The sequence below is a fragment of the Myotis lucifugus genome, unplaced genomic scaffold (assembly GCF_000147115.1).
Source record: "Myotis lucifugus unplaced genomic scaffold, Myoluc2.0 scaffold_69, whole genome shotgun sequence".
In the NCBI taxonomy this organism is placed as follows: Eukaryota; Metazoa; Chordata; class Mammalia; order Chiroptera; family Vespertilionidae; genus Myotis; species Myotis lucifugus.
This window is the reverse complement of record NW_005871117.1, coordinates 2411658-2430297: the sequence shown is the minus strand read 5'-3', so window position 1 is coordinate 2430297 and position 18640 is coordinate 2411658. Positions and strand designations below refer to the sequence as shown.

General features: G+C 44.8%; 2 protein-coding genes and 1 long non-coding RNA gene across 7 annotated transcripts in view; 2 read left to right on the top strand and 1 right to left on the bottom strand.

Annotated features, from left to right (window-relative positions):
* On the top strand, window positions 1-13597 carry VDAC2 (voltage dependent anion channel 2). Its single transcript, XM_006090220.2, has 10 exons — window positions 1-83; window positions 270-324; window positions 1605-1673; window positions 2459-2508; window positions 6513-6665; window positions 6761-6813; window positions 7987-8214; window positions 8992-9142; window positions 11718-11775; window positions 13043-13597. The coding sequence occupies exons 2-10, from the start codon at window positions 294-296 to the stop codon at window positions 13132-13134; spliced, it is 885 nt and encodes a 294-aa protein (XP_006090282.1). The 5' UTR covers window positions 1-83; window positions 270-293; the 3' UTR covers window positions 13135-13597.
* A 2622-nt stretch (window positions 13598-16219) lies between these two features.
* COMTD1 (catechol-O-methyltransferase domain containing 1) lies at window positions 16220-18191 on the bottom strand. 4 transcript variants are annotated; one of them, XM_023755069.1, is made up of 7 exons: window positions 18069-18162; window positions 17784-17944; window positions 17433-17538; window positions 17226-17344; window positions 17093-17147; window positions 16694-16827; window positions 16220-16465 (listed from the first exon to the last, which is right to left on the bottom strand). In XM_023755069.1, exons 1-7 carry the CDS (start codon window positions 18160-18162, stop codon window positions 16313-16315), a joined length of 822 nt encoding a protein of 273 aa, XP_023610837.1. In that variant the 3' UTR covers window positions 16220-16312. The 4 variants fall into 4 exon arrangements, with proteins under 4 accessions (XP_023610837.1, XP_006090281.2, XP_023610836.1 ...); XM_006090219.3 differs by having other exon boundaries at window positions 17784-17911; XM_023755068.1 differs by having other exon boundaries at window positions 17093-17344; window positions 17784-17911; window positions 18069-18191.
* Window positions 17867-18640, top strand: part of LOC111826334 — a 3511-nt gene continuing 2737 nt past the window's right edge. The window contains exon 1 of one of the 2 annotated variants that reach the window (XR_002829660.1): window positions 17867-17960. This is a non-coding gene — a long non-coding RNA (uncharacterized LOC111826334). Of the gene's footprint in view, window positions 17961-18258; window positions 18488-18640 lie in introns of those variants that run through there. The other variant, XR_002829659.1, reaches the window with a different exon arrangement.

The following is an 18640-nucleotide window of genomic DNA, read 5'->3' as shown; positions in this document are numbered from 1 at the left end:
CAGCCGCAGCCCGACGCCGAGCGAGCCAAGCGGCCTCACGCTGCGAGCGGAGCGGCGGGACGGCCCCCCCAGGAGATCACTAGGTACCGCGGCGTCCGCGTCACTCCGACCGGGGGCCTCGGCGGCCAAACGGGAGGCCGGAGCGGGGCTGGGGTCGGCCCGGCTCCCTAAGATGGCCGCGCGGCCCCGCGGCCCCTCTCGGTCTGAGCCCCTCTGGCCCCTCCGCCCCCTTGTTACTCCCGCTGACTGCACTTCTTGTCCTTCCGCAGACCACCTCTTCCCGCGGCCTCGCCATGGCGACCTACGGACAGAGCTGCGCGCGGCGTACGTAGAGCGGGCTCTCCGCGGGCTGGGGCGGTGGGTTCTGGGAGCCGAAGCCTGCGGGCCAGATAACCGCAACTCCTCCTCCGTCCCCCCCGCCCCCGTTTCTCCGGGGCCTTGGGAACTCGCCCTTAGCGGTAGCCACTCCACGGGCCCAGACCCCCGGCTCCGCGGAGGAGGGGCAGGGCTGCTGGGTTTCGGATAAAGGGACTAGGCCAGGGGAGCCGGTGTGTGGCTGCGTTCACCTGCAGTTTTGGGGTGGTGTGCCTTTGACGAACTCAAAGGCAAAAAGTTATTAATTGTGGGATTGGGTTTTTGAGGGGGACCGGATCAGTCACTTTTCTAGAGGAAGTAGTAACTCCCTGCGAGAGCACAAGGTCATCACACGTGCTCCTAAGGGCGTGGGCGCCCCTTGTAGAATGAATGAGCTGGTGTTCGCTCCCGTTGCCTGCCCTTAAATCGCGTGGCGCTGGCCGAGGAGTATCACATTAATGTGTTTAAAATGCCATTTAATACTTAGTTGTAGACAGTTTTGACTGGAACATCGACGGCTGTATTATTTCTAAGTTCAGTTTTTAAATTCCCAAAGTATTAGGTACCTTCCTCTCCCCACTCCAGAATGTTTGGATCTCGGTAAGGATACTGAGGGACACGTGGAGGAGAGGACCTTGTCTTAGGTTTTCACTCTATCTCATTTGGTTAAATAAATCAGCCCATTGCAGTGAGTTTTGGCAGGTACATCCGTAAGGATAGATGTATATGTATATGTGTTTGATTGTACTGGTCCTGTCTTGGGGGGGAGGCTGTAGGCACTGCAAATTTAGGAATAGGAAGTCTGTGTTTCTTTCGGAAGGAATTTCCCAATTTGTATAGTCACTCACTGTGGTCTTCCATTTTAGAAATAAGCCTTTGTTGGAGATTCCTCTTTTATAGAGCTATAGGGCAGTTTATTGTAACTTCTGGTGGTGTCAAACACACATCAACACTCTGGCCGCAGGACTCCCGGACGCCCCAGGCCTGAGGCCGGCCGCTAGGATCGAGGGAGTAGGGAGACTTCGCTGTCCTCTTTTTTATTTATCTACTTAATTTATTTTGTCTTTGTTTTAATAAAGCTGTTGGTCTAACTCAAAAAAACCCCCACATCAACAAATTGGACTGCTTCAATTTATTTTCCATATTTCTTTATTGGACTGTTTGAATTTAAAGATAGCAGTGGGTCATAATCTAGTTCTTGGACAGAAGTGGAGAACAGAAACATTAACACTAATGTTTTCTTCCACCAGCAATGTGTATTCCTCCATCATATGCTGACCTTGGGAAAGCTGCCAGAGATATTTTCAACAAAGGATTTGGTAAGAACTTAAAATTGTTTTTTAATTGGAGGTGAAAATGTGTTTGGATTTCTTAGTGAAATTATTAATTTCTACAAATTGTAAATCCCTTGCTGCATTAATTATTCTCTGGGTACATTTTAGATAAAATTTCTGTTAAAATAGGTTCTGTAACAGTCCACATCCCCCTCCACCCCAATTTCCACCAATATTTTCAAACTATAGTTCAAGGATTTTACTTTTAAGAAAAAAACAGCTGTTTTCATTTCTTTCAGATATAGTTTAAACCTCAGTTGACTAGAATTATTGTTGTTATTATATATTACTGTTTTGGAGTTTTTCAAGGGAATTTGTTAAGTGAATTTGTGTTGTGTGTGTGTGTTTTTTTCTCTTAAAGATTTGGGTCCACAACCCTCCTCCCCCCTTTCTACTTTAGATTATCTCCACCCCCCCTCCAGTTATTTAGACTATTAGTCCCAAGGGGGAGATAACCCCTTTGCCGTAAAAGTTCTAAATGTTTATTGTAATAAACTATTGGCTATTCTGAGATTTGAATTGATTCTCATTTTAGGTTTTGAAATTGTTTGAAAACTTTTTTTTTTTTTGGTGCCAGATAATATACCAAAACACTAGGCAAAGATGCAGAGATGTTCCGTTCTTTAGATGTCCGTTTACATAGAATAATTTAAAATTTTTCCTTAAGTGTTGTGTTTCAACGTATATTTTTATCCCTCCCAATATGTGAATTCTTGATTCCTTTTTTAATGTATAGTCAACTATTGTTACAATTTGCTCTCTACTTTAAGGTTTTGGGTTGGTGAAACTGGACGTGAAAACAAAGTCATGCAGTGGCGTGGTGAGTGTTAGATATCTAAATCTAAGTTCTGATGAGCCTTTATATAATTTTGTACCCATAAAATATTCAAAACAAAAATGTCTACCCACTTTATTATAAAGGAAAGGCAGAAGTTAATTGTTTTTAAAGGGATTTATTTTGGCTTTGGCCTTTTTTCATGTGGTCTTTTGCGATACTACTTTGTATGCACAAGGAACTCAGTAAATACTGACACTGGCCATGTGGGACTCTATGCAGTAAGATTACAAGCTTGAAGACTGGGAACCTGTTACGCATTTTCATAACCCTTCTTTCAATACCTATTAAAAGCATTAAGAATTCTGGGCATAAAAGTATTCAGTGACTTAAATTGAGTGTACTAATTCTCTCCTTTGGGGATATTTTCACATGTATTTTATGAATTCAGAGAATCTTGATTTGAATATTTTAAAAATATACATATTTTTATTGATTTCAGAGAGGAAGGGAGAGGGAGAGATAGAAACATCAGTGATGAGAGAGAATCATTGATCGGCTGCCTCCTGCACACCCCCTACCTGGAGATCCAGCCCACAACCCAGGCATGTACCCTGACCAGGAATTTAACAGTGACCTTGATGTTCACCCACTGAACCACACTGGCTGGCCAGGCTTGATTTGAATATTTTTAAAGAGGTTAATATTTTGGTACTTGATGTCTTGATTCTGCCTAACAAATTCCCTCAAAGGGAGAAAGATAAAATTTTGTGTAATTTTTTTTCTCCCTCTAAAATTTGTTTTGAGATTGTTTGTGGGATGTTGTATAGTGTGCATATTGAAATTGGTCATTTTGATGAATTCTTGGTGTATGTATTAATTATCTTAGTTCATGTAGCTGGTTTTGAAATTAACTGTGTTATAGTTTCTTAATGCCTAGACTTGAGTTTCTGGAGTTTTATATTTGTCATGTCCGTCAATTGGTTTCTTTGGTTTGAAAGGAAGCCTGAGTATTCAGTGTGGTTCAGTGACTTATTTGTTTAAGATAACCTGTTTCAGAGCAATGACTTAGGGTTTATTTTCTTGTTTTTCCACTCTTAACCTTTTATAAACACTTGCTGCTTATTTGTTAAAACACAAAAGGCCTCCTCAAAAAAAAATTAAGACAGTCTTTGTGTTTAAAAGCCTATTTGCTTTTTAAAGAAACAATAAACTTTAAACTGGGGAACAATTAGAGAAGTATATCTAGTACTAGACTGTTTGATATATGAAACTCTTTGTTGGAAAGGAAGGGCTTACTGTGGACAGGGTTAAGGAAAGTTTTATGAAATTAGGTTTAAGATCATGAATATAAAGGAGCTGGATTATATACAGTATACTGTAGTATGTTTCTGTTTCCATTACTGTATATAATTCAACAAGTATGGTACTGATCCTGTTCTATGTACTTGGCTCCAAACAAGTCCCATTAATGGCTGGTTCTGTTTTCTCACCTGAACTGCAGAAATGTCCAGGCCACCCCAGAATGTAGAAGCCTAAATATCTGGTGATGAAGTGAAGGGTCTAAGCTCGCCAGTGGTGTCACATCTGGCCCAGTTTTGGTTCCACAGTGTGCTCTTGGTTTTGTGTCTTGAGCTCTTAATCTATGGATTGATGGATGGTAGTGGGTGGGGTCTCAAGAATCATTAATCATTGTCACTCAGGAGTAAAAATAGCTACTCATACACATTCCCCATTTCAGGTACCTGCTAGAAGAACTTGCTCCATATAGTTTTAATAATGCTTTCCTTTTGTGTAGAGCATGTGAAAATGCAAAGTTTTCACAGTGTCAGTTCAGTTTAATCCTCCAGAGGATTATATTGTAACTATTGGCCGATGCACATCATCAGGAAGGTGGTCTAGCTGTTTGGTCTAATTAGCATATTAGCTCTTTAGATAGGACTGAGGAAGCTGAGTCCCAGAAGAGTTAATATCTTCCTCAGTGTTTCAGAGAAACACTGCATGCTGGGCCTCCTAATTTTACAGCCAGTGTTCTTTGCTAACTTACCAGTGTTTTTTAGTATGGACATTGAGTACCAAGCTTTGGCTTGAAATTCCTGTTTATGAAGACATTTAATTTCAGGAGATTGTGTACAAGACCTAAGGCTTTTGAGTCTATTTTACTGCAGAGCAATTTAGGCAAATGTTTCTCCCACTGCACAGATTTTTATGTTTCCTCTGCAGGTATTACAATTTCAGGTTGAACTTCTCTTCTTAGTTCAGATGAGCTGTCTTTTTTAGAAGTGGCATTCCAGTGGCCAAAGCCATTATTATCAGACAAACTGAGTCAGTATCCTCAGAGGGCTTTTTAAAATATTTTATCTTGGAAGATTTCAATGGCCTGCCTACATACTGAGCTCTGAAACATTAGATTTCTGGGTTATCTGTGGCAGATTTAAAATCTCAGATAAACCCTCCTCCATATTATGCCTTCCTTTTTAGTTGGTGTGCAGTTAGGGATTTGCACGTTATTTACATTTGCTATAAACATAAGATTATATAATGTACTTCAAATTGATTCCTGTATTAGATTTCTTCTGCTGATATCATTCATCTATTGTTCATAATAGAGTTTATATTATGCATGATATAAACCAGTTGTAGAGCAAATCTATAAATCCTTTCCCCTGCCCCCCCCCCCTTCTTTTTTTGTTAATCCTCACCTGAAGATATTTTCTGTTGATTTTTAGAGAGTGGAAGAGAGAGGGAAAGACGGAGAGAAATATCATTGTGAGAAAAACACATCGATTGGTTGCCTCCTGCACACGCCCTGACCAGGACCAGGGCCTTGGCCGGGGAGGAGCCTGTGACCAAAGTACATGATTTTGGCCGGAATCGAACCCAGGACCCATCGGTCCACAAGCTGATGATCTATACACTGAGCCAAACCGGCTAGGGCTTTTCATTGACTTTGTGTGTTTTTTTTGTTTGTTTGTTTTGTTTTTTGCTGATTTCAGAGAGGAAGGGAGAGGGAGAGAGATGGAAACATAAATAATGACAGAGAATCATTGATTGGCTGCCTCTTGCACGCCCCGTACTGGGGATCGAGCCCACAACCCAGGCATGTACCCTTGACCGGAATCGAACCCAGGACCCTTTATTCCGCAGGTCGACACTCTTATCAGCTCTATCACTGAGCCAAACCTGCTAAGGCTTTCTCTTGACTTTTAGAGAGAGTGGAAGGGAGGGGGAGAGACAGAGAGAAACATCAATGTGAGACTATCAACTGGTTGCCTCCCACACGAGCCCGAGCAGGGCTGGGGATTGAGTCTGCATCTGAGGTACATGGAATCGAACCTCTGGGACCTTTCAGTCCGTATGCTGATGCTCTATCCACTGAACTAAACTGGCAAGGGCTCCCTTTTTAATGAGAATGTGAAAGATGGTTGGAAAGGCATGAAACCTGGTGAAGATCCTTTTTATCTCACAGAAACAAAATACTGGGATTACTAAGAATTTAGAAAAAAATCATTTATTCAGTGTGTGAATTCCTACAGTGGGATACTTTCCTTTAAGGGACTTCCAGGAAACAATTTGTAATAAATACAATATCTGTTGTTATAAATTTTTATTGTAATGATGGGATCTGTGGTAACCATAATGGCTTATTTAGTTTTTTTATTCAATATCAAATATACTGGATATAGTGCCAAAATATTCTCTCTCCTCCCCCACATGCCTCCTGCACTGATTTTTGAATCCCAAATAAAATCACCTTAGAAGTTTCCTTGAAAGGTGTACAGTTTGTTCATTTGAGAATTAGATTCAGGTTAACTTATCATTGGTTGGAAATGTCAGCTGTAAGTAAGGTAGCAGTTATTAATTTACAGGCTAATTTTTCACTCTGTGTATACTGAGTAGTAGAAGGTAGGAATATTTGGCAAGCTAGAAAAAAAGGATTAGTGAAGCTAGTAAGTGTTTCAGTGGTCTCTTTGTGTGTGTGTGTGTAAGGTAGTGAGTGGATTCTTAAATGCTTATGAGAAAGTTCATGAAGTTATTTGTCTTAATAGGAATTCTCAACATCTGGTTCATCTAATACAGACACTGGTAAAGTTACTGGGACCTTGGAGACCAAATATAAATGGTGTGAGTATGGTCTGACTTTCACAGAGAAATGGAACACTGATAACACTCTGGGAACAGAAATCGCAATTGAAGACCAGGTAACATTTTGAAAATGTGTTTTAATATTAATTATTTTATTTTTGTATTTAAAAAAGGAAATAAAGCTGCAAACATTCTTTTTTTTTCAAAATAGATTTGTCAAGGTTTGAAACTGACATTTGATACCACCTTTTCACCAAACACAGGGTAAGCATGGGCATTTTATCTGCTTTAAATTCAAAAGCATTCCTCTTCTGTATATTTAGGAACGATGCATATTTACTGTTTGATAGCTTACCCAGACCCCTTGTGGCAAATTTCTGTTTCTGCCTTTGGAGCAGGAACACTATGGTTGCCATCATTGGCTTGCCTTCAACTATCTGCCTGTTTTCATTGTGGTAGTAACTTAGGTAATTACCGTGTTTCGAATATACTTTTGTGATGGATTGTCAGTTATGCAAAGTAGCCTTCCTGTGGTGGTGGCAGTCTAGTTATCCCATGTTTGCCTTTGTCTTTTAATTCGTGAGCTATATATATTTTTAATTTTTATTTTATTATTTCTTAAAGGCAGAATTTGTTTTTATTAAAAAACGCTCAAGAGACTTTAAAAAGGCCCAAAGATGTCCTGTTTTTTTGTTTGTTTTTCTTGTGTTTTTATTTATTTCAGAGAGGAAGGGAGAGCGTGAGAGAAATATCAATGATGAGAGAGAATCATTGATTGGCTGCCTCCTGCACACCCCCCCTCCCCCTTACTGGGAATGGAGTCCGCAACCTAGGCATGTGCCCTGGCTAGGAATTGAACCGTGATCTCCAGGTTCATAGGTTGATGCTCAACCACTGAGCCACAGTGGTGGGGCTAGATGTCCAGTTTTAATAGAAGATCATACTGAGGTGGTGTCTGTTGGTTTTCCATTACTAAGGCATCAATTTAATCCTTGCTGATGAAACCCTGATAATTCTAGTTGGGTGGTGGCGATTTCCTCTGACTCCTGGCATCTTTCATAAAGTGGCCATCAGCTCACCAATGGTGAAAAATGTAATACCAGAAATAATCACTAAACGCATGGCAGATTCTACTTGAATATCCTTTCTGCATCATTCTTCTAAACCAGTTCTAATGATAACAGTTTGAGTATTGGAGATCCTGATGGGTGTCATCTGCAGAGACTGGTATTAAATGCAACTCTTTCAGGACAGAAACCAGCACACACACCCACACACACACACATATATATATTTTGCCTCTTATATGACTATCCTGCTACTTTTTTTATTCCAGTTATACTGCAGTTTACCTAGTCTGTCTTAACCACTCTATGCAGAAGTTATGTAAATCTTTCCTGCTGGCATCTGTTTTAAGTCAGTTTGTTCTTTTTCCAGAAAGAAAAGTGGTAAAATCAAGTCTTCTTACAAGAGGGAATGTATAAACCTTGGATGTGATGTTGACTTTGATTTTGCTGGACCTGCAATCCATGGTTCAGCTGTCTTTGGTTACGAGGGCTGGCTTGCTGGATACCAGATGACCTTTGACAGTGCCAAATCAAAGCTTACAAGGAATAACTTTGCAGTGGGCTATAGGACTGGGGACTTCCAGCTACACACTAATGTGTGAGTATTTTTTGTGTGGGATTTTATGATGTAAGATCTCAGGATGACATTGGTGTCTTCTGTCATTTCTTATTAATCTAGGTCAAACCTAAAAGATTTCTTTTAGCATATAAAGAGATCATCCTTAGGCATTTCTAGGGTGCCCATCAAAAGTGAATAGTTAAAAATGTTAGAAGAGGCTAAGACATTGCCAGATTCTACTAGTACATTTATTTGGCTTATTTGTCCATGATAATGTGAGGTGCTGATTTGATAGGATTATCTGAAATGTATGGTGTTTTTACCTAACCCACATTAGATGTATATGTCAAAAGGACTGAAAAATAATTTTCTCCCTTATAACAAAATAATGCATTGGTAAGTAATAATACAAAGAAGAAAACCAAAGTTTCCCATAATCCTATCATGTAGGTATGTAGTCTTTGTTAATTGTTAATGTTTTACCTTTTTATACCAGTATGTGTATACATAAAATACATACTGAAAAGGCTGTTTTATAACCCTTTTTCTTCTTAATACTTAATATATTTTGATCATTTCCCTATAGCATTATGTATTCTACAACATGATTGGTAATTCCACTGGATTTATTTGACCAATCCTTGTTTTTGGACATAGGTTGGGAAAAGACCTTTTAAAAGGAAAATTTTCAGTGGAACACTAGAGACCCATGTGAGCAATGGCTTTTATTTAAATGTAATGCTACTACAATATCAACCTAGTGTCTTAGACATTACATTGTCTGTTCTAGATTTATTAATTTAAAATATCTTATAGCAATGATGGGACAGAATTTGGAGGCTCAATTTATCAGAAAGTATGTGAAGATCTTGACACTTCAGTAAACCTTGCGTGGACTTCCGGTACCAACTGCACTCGCTTTGGTATTGCAGCTAAATATCAGTTGGATCCCACTGCTTCCATTTCTGTAAGTACTAGTATGGGCTTAGAATATATGGGTTTTTTGATTATGGAAATTAATCTTTGGGTCTATTGAATTATGTTGAGAATGTGAACTGTGGTTCACAGTATCCCCAGTTTACACACAGATTGGGCTGAGGACTTTGAATACTGCTTTTTATGGAGACTGTGTTAGAAATTTGATCATCTAGGCCACAGTAATCCTCAAAACCATGTAACTAGTAACCCTGAGCCCCAAGGCTGTCTAAGCCCAGGGAAGCCAGTGTTTTGGGTCCTGGGTAGTTCTCATTCCTGCTGGGGAGTATATACATCAGTTGACACTCTGACTTTATCTTTTTATTCTTTGCAAAATATCTTCAGATTTGATCTCAGTGTTCAGTAGTATATATGCCATTTTGTAGTTGAAGAAACCCATACTTGGAGAAAGGACTTAAACCAGTACTAAGAAAGGATGGAAGGGAGGAGTAGAGCCAGGATAGGACTGCATGCATGTCTTGATTTCCTTCCTGTCTAGGGTGTCCAGCGAGGTCATTCTGCTTTGCCTGGGCCTATCCTAGTTTTATCACTGAAAGTTCTGCATCCCAAGGACTCCCCCCTCATCCCAGTTTAACTGGGTCGGATGGCCACCCTCATCCTGTCCTTAGGCTCTTTCTTCCTTCAGTCACAGTGGGTTGGAGTAGGAGGGAGTGCAGCATCTCAGGGCGTAGAGGGGCTGGCTCCAATTTCAGGCAGATCAGCAGCTGCTCCTCTATCAGTTGTTTACAGGTCAAGGACTGCCTGTACCCAATGTCCTGGGAATGAAAGAAAGTTAAACCTTCCATAAGAATTATTTGTTACATAAAGTAATCTTCATTTCTGAAGACAACGTTGTAATAATTTAGGCAGTTAAGTTTTAGCCCCATTCTTGTTTTATTTTAGCACAGTTGAAATCAGAGAGAATGAGGAGGACCCAGAATGCTTTCCCATTGGCAAGGCAGTGGTTCATTGATTTTCCCTTCTGTTTCTAACTGCACTGTAGCAGGATTCACACAGCACACTACTCTGTGATAGCTCCATTGTTACTCTCTTCAGGTATATGCCTATGGCACCACCACAGATTTAATGCCAGCAAAAGATGCAGCTCTCTTATAGTCTGAAATGGGAAGGGAATTGGGGGCCTGTGTGCCATTGAGTGATTCCTGGGGATTGTATTTGGAAATGTATCTACCATTTCCCACCTAAGTAGTGCTGCTGTTGCCCCAGGCGGGCATCACCCGAACGAAGTATTGCTTTATGCTGCATCACAGTTTCATGGTTGACTCTAAAGTAGTAGGAACTTGAATCTGATTTCTGAGGCTCTTAAATTTGTTGGGCACAAGATAGTCACTGGTGGCCCATTTCTTTCTGAGACAACTCACATGGTTGTTGGTGGCTCATGAGAACTTGGCTGTTGTGTCAACAGAATATAAGTGCAGTTTATGTGACTGCTGCCTGTATAGTTACATCATTTCTCTCTCTAGATTGGGCTGTGGTTTTTTTTTGGGGGGGGGGGGGATAATTTTATTGATTTCAGAGAGGAAAGGAGAGGGAGAGAGATAGAAATATCAATGATGAGAGAATAATTATCAGCTGCCTTCTGCATGCCCCCTAACTGGGGATCAAGTCTGTAACCCTGACTTGTGCCCTGACCAGGAATTGAACCATGACTTCCTGGTTCATAGGTAAACATTCAACCACTGAGCCACACCAGCTGGGCTTGGACTGGGCTAGTTTGATGTTACACTTTGTAAAAGAGTGCAGACATCAAATCATTTCTAAGTCTGTTTTGAACTCAGAGGCTGTTCGTTACCTTTTACCATAGCGTTCCTAGGCCCTAGAGATGGCTTAATGATATCAGTGGGAGAGGATGCAGCTACTTCTTACTGTGTCTTGTTCTCCAGGGTTCCTTTCAGCCCTTGAAGGTCTATGACTAAATCCTAAAATAATGAATTGTGCAAGGTGGGCAGGGACCTGGGTTGGTAATGATGCTTCATTGGTACGTCTTCTCAGTCTAGTTAATCCAAGACTCGAGTGTTAATGAGAATGTGAGGTGTAAAGGATTTAGTCGTATTCTTAGAGGAAGTACTTAGCATTTGGAGATTTTGAACATTGATGGTTTTGATTCTTTAGGACGACTTTTGAAAGTGCCGTGTCAAAGTTATAAATTTAAACTTCACATCCCACACTTTGAGACTGTGTGTCATATATCTAGTGAGCCCAGTGGACTTCCATTTACCACATTTTGATGTGGTTTATTTTTGCTAGATTAGACTCAACAAGGATGATTCTTATGAGAATGCTTAGGCTCTTGTGCTATATGGACAATTTGGGGTCTGTAGGCACATTCCAGTAGATATGGTGAGTGCTGTGTCCGACTGGCAATTTGACTTTGAGTTTAATGGACAAAAATTAAGTGTTACCTGGTTTTTGTTTGGCTTAATAACTAATTACATTTTATTATGTGAGTAAAAAGGCTGAACACTATAATTGCTTGATAGGGAAACATGTAGGGGCTTTGTCTCCTTTCAAAAGTTTTTCTTAATAGTGTTTGCATTTTATTTTAGGCAAAAGTCAACAACTCTAGTTTAATTGGAGTGGGCTACACTCAGACTCTGCGGCCTGGTAAGTATTCTTGGTAAAGTAGGGTTTTTCTGATAGTGTGTTAGTTTTCATTTCTTATTTTACAAACCTTTCAATCACACAAAATTGACAAACGAGTACAATGAACGCATGTTTACTTTTGGCCAAAGTTTTGTATTTCCTTTTTTTTTTTGCTGGGCTGTTGGAAGCTGCAGCTATCATGACGCTTCCCTAAATGCTTCAGCATATCTCCTCAGAGTGAGAACATCCTCCTGTTTGCATAATTCAGTACCGTTTTCAGTGATGCCATATTATTATCCATTCTCTGGTCATTTTCCTCACTTGTACCTGAAATGTCTTACAGTAATTTTTATTTCTTCAATCAAAGTTCACTCATTGCTTTGGTTGTTCGGTCTCTATAATCTAATTTATTTTACATCGTATTTTGAGCCTTGCTGTATTCTCTCAAGCATTACTTCTCAAACTTTAGTGTGTGCATGAATCACCTGGGGGATCTTATTAAAATGCAAATGCTGTTCTTACAGCTCTGAGGAGTTCTGTTTTTCTAATAAGCTTTTAAGTGATGCCAGTGTCCCTGGTTCTTGAACCACCATTTGGGTAGTAAGGTTCTAAGGCACTAGGAGCTTCTGTCTCCTCCAAATAGGGCTTTCCACTCACTATTATTTTTGACAATTTTGAAACCTAAAAGAAAAGAATGGTACCATGAACACCCATATGCCCATATCAACATTCACCACATTTATTTTATCTTTCCATGTCTGTATATATAGTCCTTTTTTTCACATGCCCTTATGAATTATTTAAATGTATGTTTTATAGCTATGTAGACACGTCAGCCCTGGTGTGCATATCTGTGTAAAACATTTTTCTTTATAACTACAATACCATTCTCACAGCTAAGAAAATTAACAATAATATTTGGTATGTACTGTAGTCTATTCAGATTTCTCCACTTGTTCCCAAAATGTTTATTGTAGTTTTTCCTTTCTAGGATTCAATTATGATTTTCTTTAGTCTGATAGTATGTTGAACATTATTGCATTTTCTAGAGCACTTTGTACTTTATAATTAACATTTTTATGTTCTGTGACTTGACACCTTACCCAGGGTGGTGCCAACAGAATTCTCTCTGCCAGCTCAGGTATTCACAAGTGCCCTCTGGTGGCTGGCACTAACAGGTCATCTGACAGGCTGAGGAAAAGTGATAGGCAGGCTATGGCACAGTAAAGAAGACTAGATTCTCATGAGGTGTTTCATGCACGTCTTGGTTGTCTGCTTCTGTTTACAGGTGTGAAGCTTACGCTGTCTGCTCTGGTAGATGGGAAGAGCATTAATGCTGGTGGCCACAAACTGGGGCTTGCCCTGGAGTTGGAGGCTTAATCCAGCTGAAAGCAACCTCTGGGAATGGATATCAGAAGATTTGGCCTTAATATATTTCCAGTGTGACCAGCAGGCTTTTCTCCCTCCAAGAAGGTGATCAAAACAGGATGAGCTAAACAAGAGCTGTGTTTTAAATATGTATGTAGACAGTTACTTGTTAGCTGGTTTCTAGTTGAATTGGTTATCTAGTTACCAATGCGGCAGTCCTGCAGTCACCTATACATTATTTAATGTATTTAACTGTTAAATGCGCTACCCACCAATAATGAAATAGACCTTTATGAAAACTGTACAATTGTGTGCATGTTGTTTTTATGTTCCTTTTAACATTGAATATTGCCATTGAATGAAATGGATCAGCGGATTTAAGATGAGGTTAAATTTTTCTTGTTAAATTCAACTATTAGAGTAACTTTTGGTATCCTAAAATATGACAAATTATGAATAAAATAACTATACGTAATTAATGACTCCAAGTATTTGCAGAGTTAAAAATTTGCTAGCTAGGGTTAAATCTCCCTGGTAATCTAGCTAATAATTATTTTTTCCAGTGAGCATTTTGCTCTTTACCAAAACCTGTGCCACAAACTTCTGTGTGTCCCTAGAGTAACTCCTTGAGCTTTTTAGATCACAATAAAGTAAGAGGATACATGCCTTTTACATCTTCAGCTTGTAAGTTTATGCAGAATTAACATTGGATCATTGTTAACCCCAGGAGGTGTTGGAGAGGAAGTGATGAAGAGTAGTGCTAGAAGTTTTATACACACACCTTACCCTGTGAGCTAATGCTGTGGATAAAGAACCAGGCCCTAGTTAGGTGGGATGAGACTAGGTGTAGGGAAATGAAATAAGGTGTAGACAGTATCCGGATCCAGAGGGACGGTGAGAGGAGTATATAGGCCCAGTGAGAGGTCATTACTCATTTTCCTGACGGGAAAGCTTGGGCCTGAGTTTGGGACCAGAAGCAACATCTTCAGTCTGTGTGGCCCATGGCCTTCATCTGGACTTGTGCTGCATAATAGAAATTAATAGGTAATTTTGGTTGGAAAAGTAGGTAAAAAGTTTTTTGAAGGGTGGGTACAAAGGTTAGAGAAGGGGAGATTTGTTCAACAAATTCATTATACAGACCTGAAGTACAGTAAAAGAACAGATAAAATAGAGTGCTTTGAGATTCATTACCCAAAAAGTGATTGTTGCTGAAAATGTCCTGGTTAAGAAGAATGTGATGAGGAATTAGAAGCCTAAGTTAAACCCCCCTCACAGGTGTGCTGGGGCACAAAGACTCCTGGTCTCACTGTTTGTCCTAAGGGACTGACTAGAATGGCCCACATGAATCAGACACATGACTTAATGGCAGAAAGCTGGAATTTGAGCCAATTTATTTGAGTCCGGACCTATTGCTACGTAAGGAAGAACTGTGAAAGCACCTCTTGTGCTTTTGGGACACATACGTGTGAAGCAGCCCGGCCAGCGTGGCTCTGGTTGAGCGTTGACCTATGAACCAAGGAGGTTACAGTTTGATTCCTGGTCAGGGCATATGCCCGGGTTGCAGGCTTGATCCCTAGTAGGGGGGTGTGTAGGAGGCAGCCTATTAATGATTCTCTTTTATCACTGACGTTTCTCTCCCTCTCCCTTTCTCTCTGAAATCAATAAAAAATAAAGATTTTTAAAAAAGGTATGAAGTGCCCTAACCAGTTTGGCTCAGTGGATAGAGCGTAGGCCTGCGGACTGAAAGGTCCCAGGTTCGATTCCGGTCAAGGGCATGTACCTTGGTTGCGGGCACATCCCCAGTGGGGGGTGTGCAGGAGGCAGCTGATCGATGTTTCTCTCTCATCGATGTTTCTAACTCTCTATCCCTCTCCCTTCCTCTCTGTAAAAAATCAATAAAATATATTTTTTAAAAAAAAGGTATGAAGTAGACCAGGAAAGTCTCAAACTGCTGGTGGTGGTCGGGTGGGCGGGGAGAAACCGGGTTACTGGGCCTGGCAACACCTGCAGCCCCTGGATGGCCTGTTGCCCATTAGCTGACAGGTGGCCCTCCCTCATGCTGAGGCTGTTCACCTGGTCCAATACTCTGGACTGGGGTGCAAGCATATGTTGTGAAGTGTGGCACAAATGAGTTACCAGTTTGTCAACGGTCTGTGTACAGAAAATTAGACCTATCCACCTATGTGCACCTATGAGTGGGAGAGAGGATGGGTTTATAGCCAGGGGGCTGAGAGTTGTCTGAAACACAAGGTATATTACAGGACCTGTAGGATTATGAAAGCTGCCACCTGTGGGCTCCTGTGGCTTCTAGCCTCCTCCAGTGCTCCCACCATCCTGGCCTAACCAGGTTGTAGTAAAACCTAATTGTATTCTAGGCTGAGGCAGTGTTTACTAGTGAAAAGAACACTTACTGGCTGAACGTGCCTTCATCTGTGGCTTGGACATCCTACAGGATTTGGGAAGGTTTAAACAAGAAAATCACCAGGCTCCCTTGCCACCTCCTGCTCAGAGGTGCTGGTGCTGCAAAGCCTGTCTTCCTCTGGGCACTTGTTAAAAGTTGCCGTACATACAGGCTGGTCTGCTTCACATCTGGCCAGTGATCCCACCCAGTCCCTAACCTCTAAGTCCTCTTGTCTAAGCCAAATGGCCTGGTTTGCAGAGGTGAGGCCGAGCTGACATGGCAAAACATGGGCAAGTGGCTGGCTGCACTGGTCTCACCTCCCCTGCAAGGCCCGTTGTCAGATCCCAGATACGGTTCCCCACTGGTCCCACCTGCACTGGGATTGAACCTCAGTCACTATTCTTCCTAGGAAGGTGTCGGGGAGACCAAGGTGGCTGCACCCATCTAGCCCTGAGCCCGGAATAGAGGCGGACCTGAGGAGCGAGGTCCTCTATCTAATGGCATGTGGGCAGGTCAGTTAGACTTGTACCGCCCGGGCTCTAGTCAGCTGGAGGCTCCTGTGCCTGGGCCACAGCCCTGGTGCCTGGGCCGTCAGGGCGCCCGGGAGGTGAACTAACCTGAAGGCTCCCCCGAGCTCAAGAAGCCGGCTGTGCTGGGCCTTCCCTTCCTACCCCACTTCAGTGGAAGCTCAGAAGGTTGTGTCTAGGACCCACTTTATTGACATTAAAAACGGGGTCGGTGGCTGGGATTCCCAGGTCCCCTCCATCGAGGCCGTGGCTAGGGGCAGCCTTAGATTTTGAAGGCTAAGGTGAGGCCGTCGCCCAGGGGCAGGAGGCTGATGTGCACCCGGGCGTCGCGCAGGATGCGCTCGTTCAGGTTTCGGACGCACTGCGTTTCCAAGTCTTGCGGTTGGGGTTGCAACACTTGTCCCCGCCACAGGACCTGCGGAGGGGCGGGGCGTCACGGGGCGGGGCCTCCGGGGGAGGGACCCGAGCAGGAGGCGGGGCGCGAGCTGGAGACTCGAGAGCCTGGAAAGGCCTGGGGACTCGGCTTGAATACCTCGAGGGCGGGGCTTACCTGAGCACTGGGCGGGGCTTTGGGGCGGGGCCCAGGGAGGGGACCACGGGAAAGAGACTCCCAGCCCGAGTGTCCCCCGAGTCTCATCCTTACACTGACGACAGCGAGGATGCCTCCGGGGCGCAGCAGCTGCAGGCACCGCTCGTAGTAGAGGGTGCAGTTCTCCTTGTCGGCGTCCACCACGGCTACGTCGAAGGTGCCAGCTTCGCCCGCGTCCAGGAGCTCATCTTGCGGGGGAGGGGGGAGGGGCAAGGTGGCTGAGTCCGCAGTCCCAGTGGCCGGAGCCCTGCCCGGGTCAGTTCTGCTGCTGTGACCCCTCGGGGACTCCGGCCTCGAGGACGCCAGCATCGCCACCCAGCATGTGGCCGCGCACCGAGGCTGGGCAGCGGGGCTGGCATTGCCCCAGGCCCGTCCGGAGGGCCTGGTCACTAGCTGGCACCCGATGGCCCTATTTGGGAAATGGCGCCAAGGCCCTTTTACAGCGGTGCTCACCCAGGGTTTCCAGGGCGGGCTTCAACCGAAGGTCAATCTTGTGTTCCTCTTCAGCCTGCGGATGGAGGGGGGTCAGGGCCAGCGGGTCCTTTCTGCCGGTGCTGGGCTCCGGGGACCTGAGAGGGACACTCACCTTCCGCCATAGGGGCCGCCCCAGCTCCGGGGGCCCCGGGTTCACCTCGCAGGTCACCACGCGCCCGGCCGGGGGCAGGGCTAGGGCCAGTGCTAGGGCCGAGTAGCCTGTGAACGTGCCTGGGGACGGGGACATGCATAGGCTCAGGCCACCGTGCGGAGATGGCCGGTGACTTGGACCCCCAGTGGTCGCGGCCGCGCGCCCTACCCAGGTCCAGCGCCTTCTTGGCCTTAATGAGCCGCGCCAGGTTGGCCAGAAGCTGGGCCTGCTCACAGGTCATCATGGACTCTCCCCGCGGCTGCTCCAGCGTCAGCTGTGTGTGTGGTGGGGAGAGGGTCGCACCGGCTCTGCTGTCCCCCCAGGTGGAGGCCCCCCTCCGCGGGGGTGGCTGTGGGCACCGCCCAGGGGAGCGCCTTCCCAGGGAACGCCCACCGCGCACCGCGCACCGGCCGAGGAGCGCGGAAACCGAGTGGGTCCCCGCCCAGCCCAAGGTCATGCAACCACGTGGGACCCGCGGGGCTGGGGTGGGCGCCCCTCCCCGCCCTCGGCCCCGCTGACCAGCCGCAGGCTCCGCAGCGCTGGGTGCTCCCGCAAGGAGCGGCTCAGCAGATACTGCCACAGGGGGCTGTCCTCGGGGGGCAGCAGGCGCTTCTCTCGCCGGGATCGCCGTGAAGAGCACCGTCTCCCTGCCGGGCGGGGTGCTGGGTCAGGGCCTGGGACTCCAGAGCGCCCGGGGTGAGCCTTAGCCGCAGCCAGCCCCGGGGACTCCCGCTTTGCTCCCGCCCCGCCCCGCCCCGCACGCGGGACCGCTGCAGAGGGAGCCGCTAGCTCGTTCCTACTCACCCAGGAAAAGGCCGGTAGCGAAGGCAGCGCCCAGAGCAGCCGATCCCAGGGCCAGCGCGGCGGGCACAGAGAGCCGAGGCATGGGCTGGATCATGGCGCGGGCAGGGCGCGTGGGTGGCAAAGTCACTTGTGCTCGGGCTGCCGGGGCCGCGCTCGGACCCTCAGGCCTTCCTGTTCTGTCTTGTCCCCCGCACTGCCCGCCGACTGCGGCCTCGAGCACCATCTGGCGGCCGCACAGCCTTACTGCAAGCCCTGCCCGAGGGAGCCGGTCGCCATCTGGTGGCTGCGCTCGGAACTTCGCCCGGCGGGGAGCAGGACTGCGTGCAGGGTGTGGGAGCCTGGGTCAGGCAGGAAAATATGATACGCTTCTGCCTCATCACTACCATTTCTGCTGAGACCCTTGGAGCACATGTGGGAGGGTGAGTGGGCCGTCGGTGTAGCAGGATGGTAAGGAGTAAAAAGTGAGAGAAATTAAAGTTCCTGAGAGAATTAGAGGAGGCCTTTGGGAGAGATGACCAAGGGTATCAGGTTGAAGGAGTGAAGGACCGGGTTTGGGGGTACACAACGAGAGG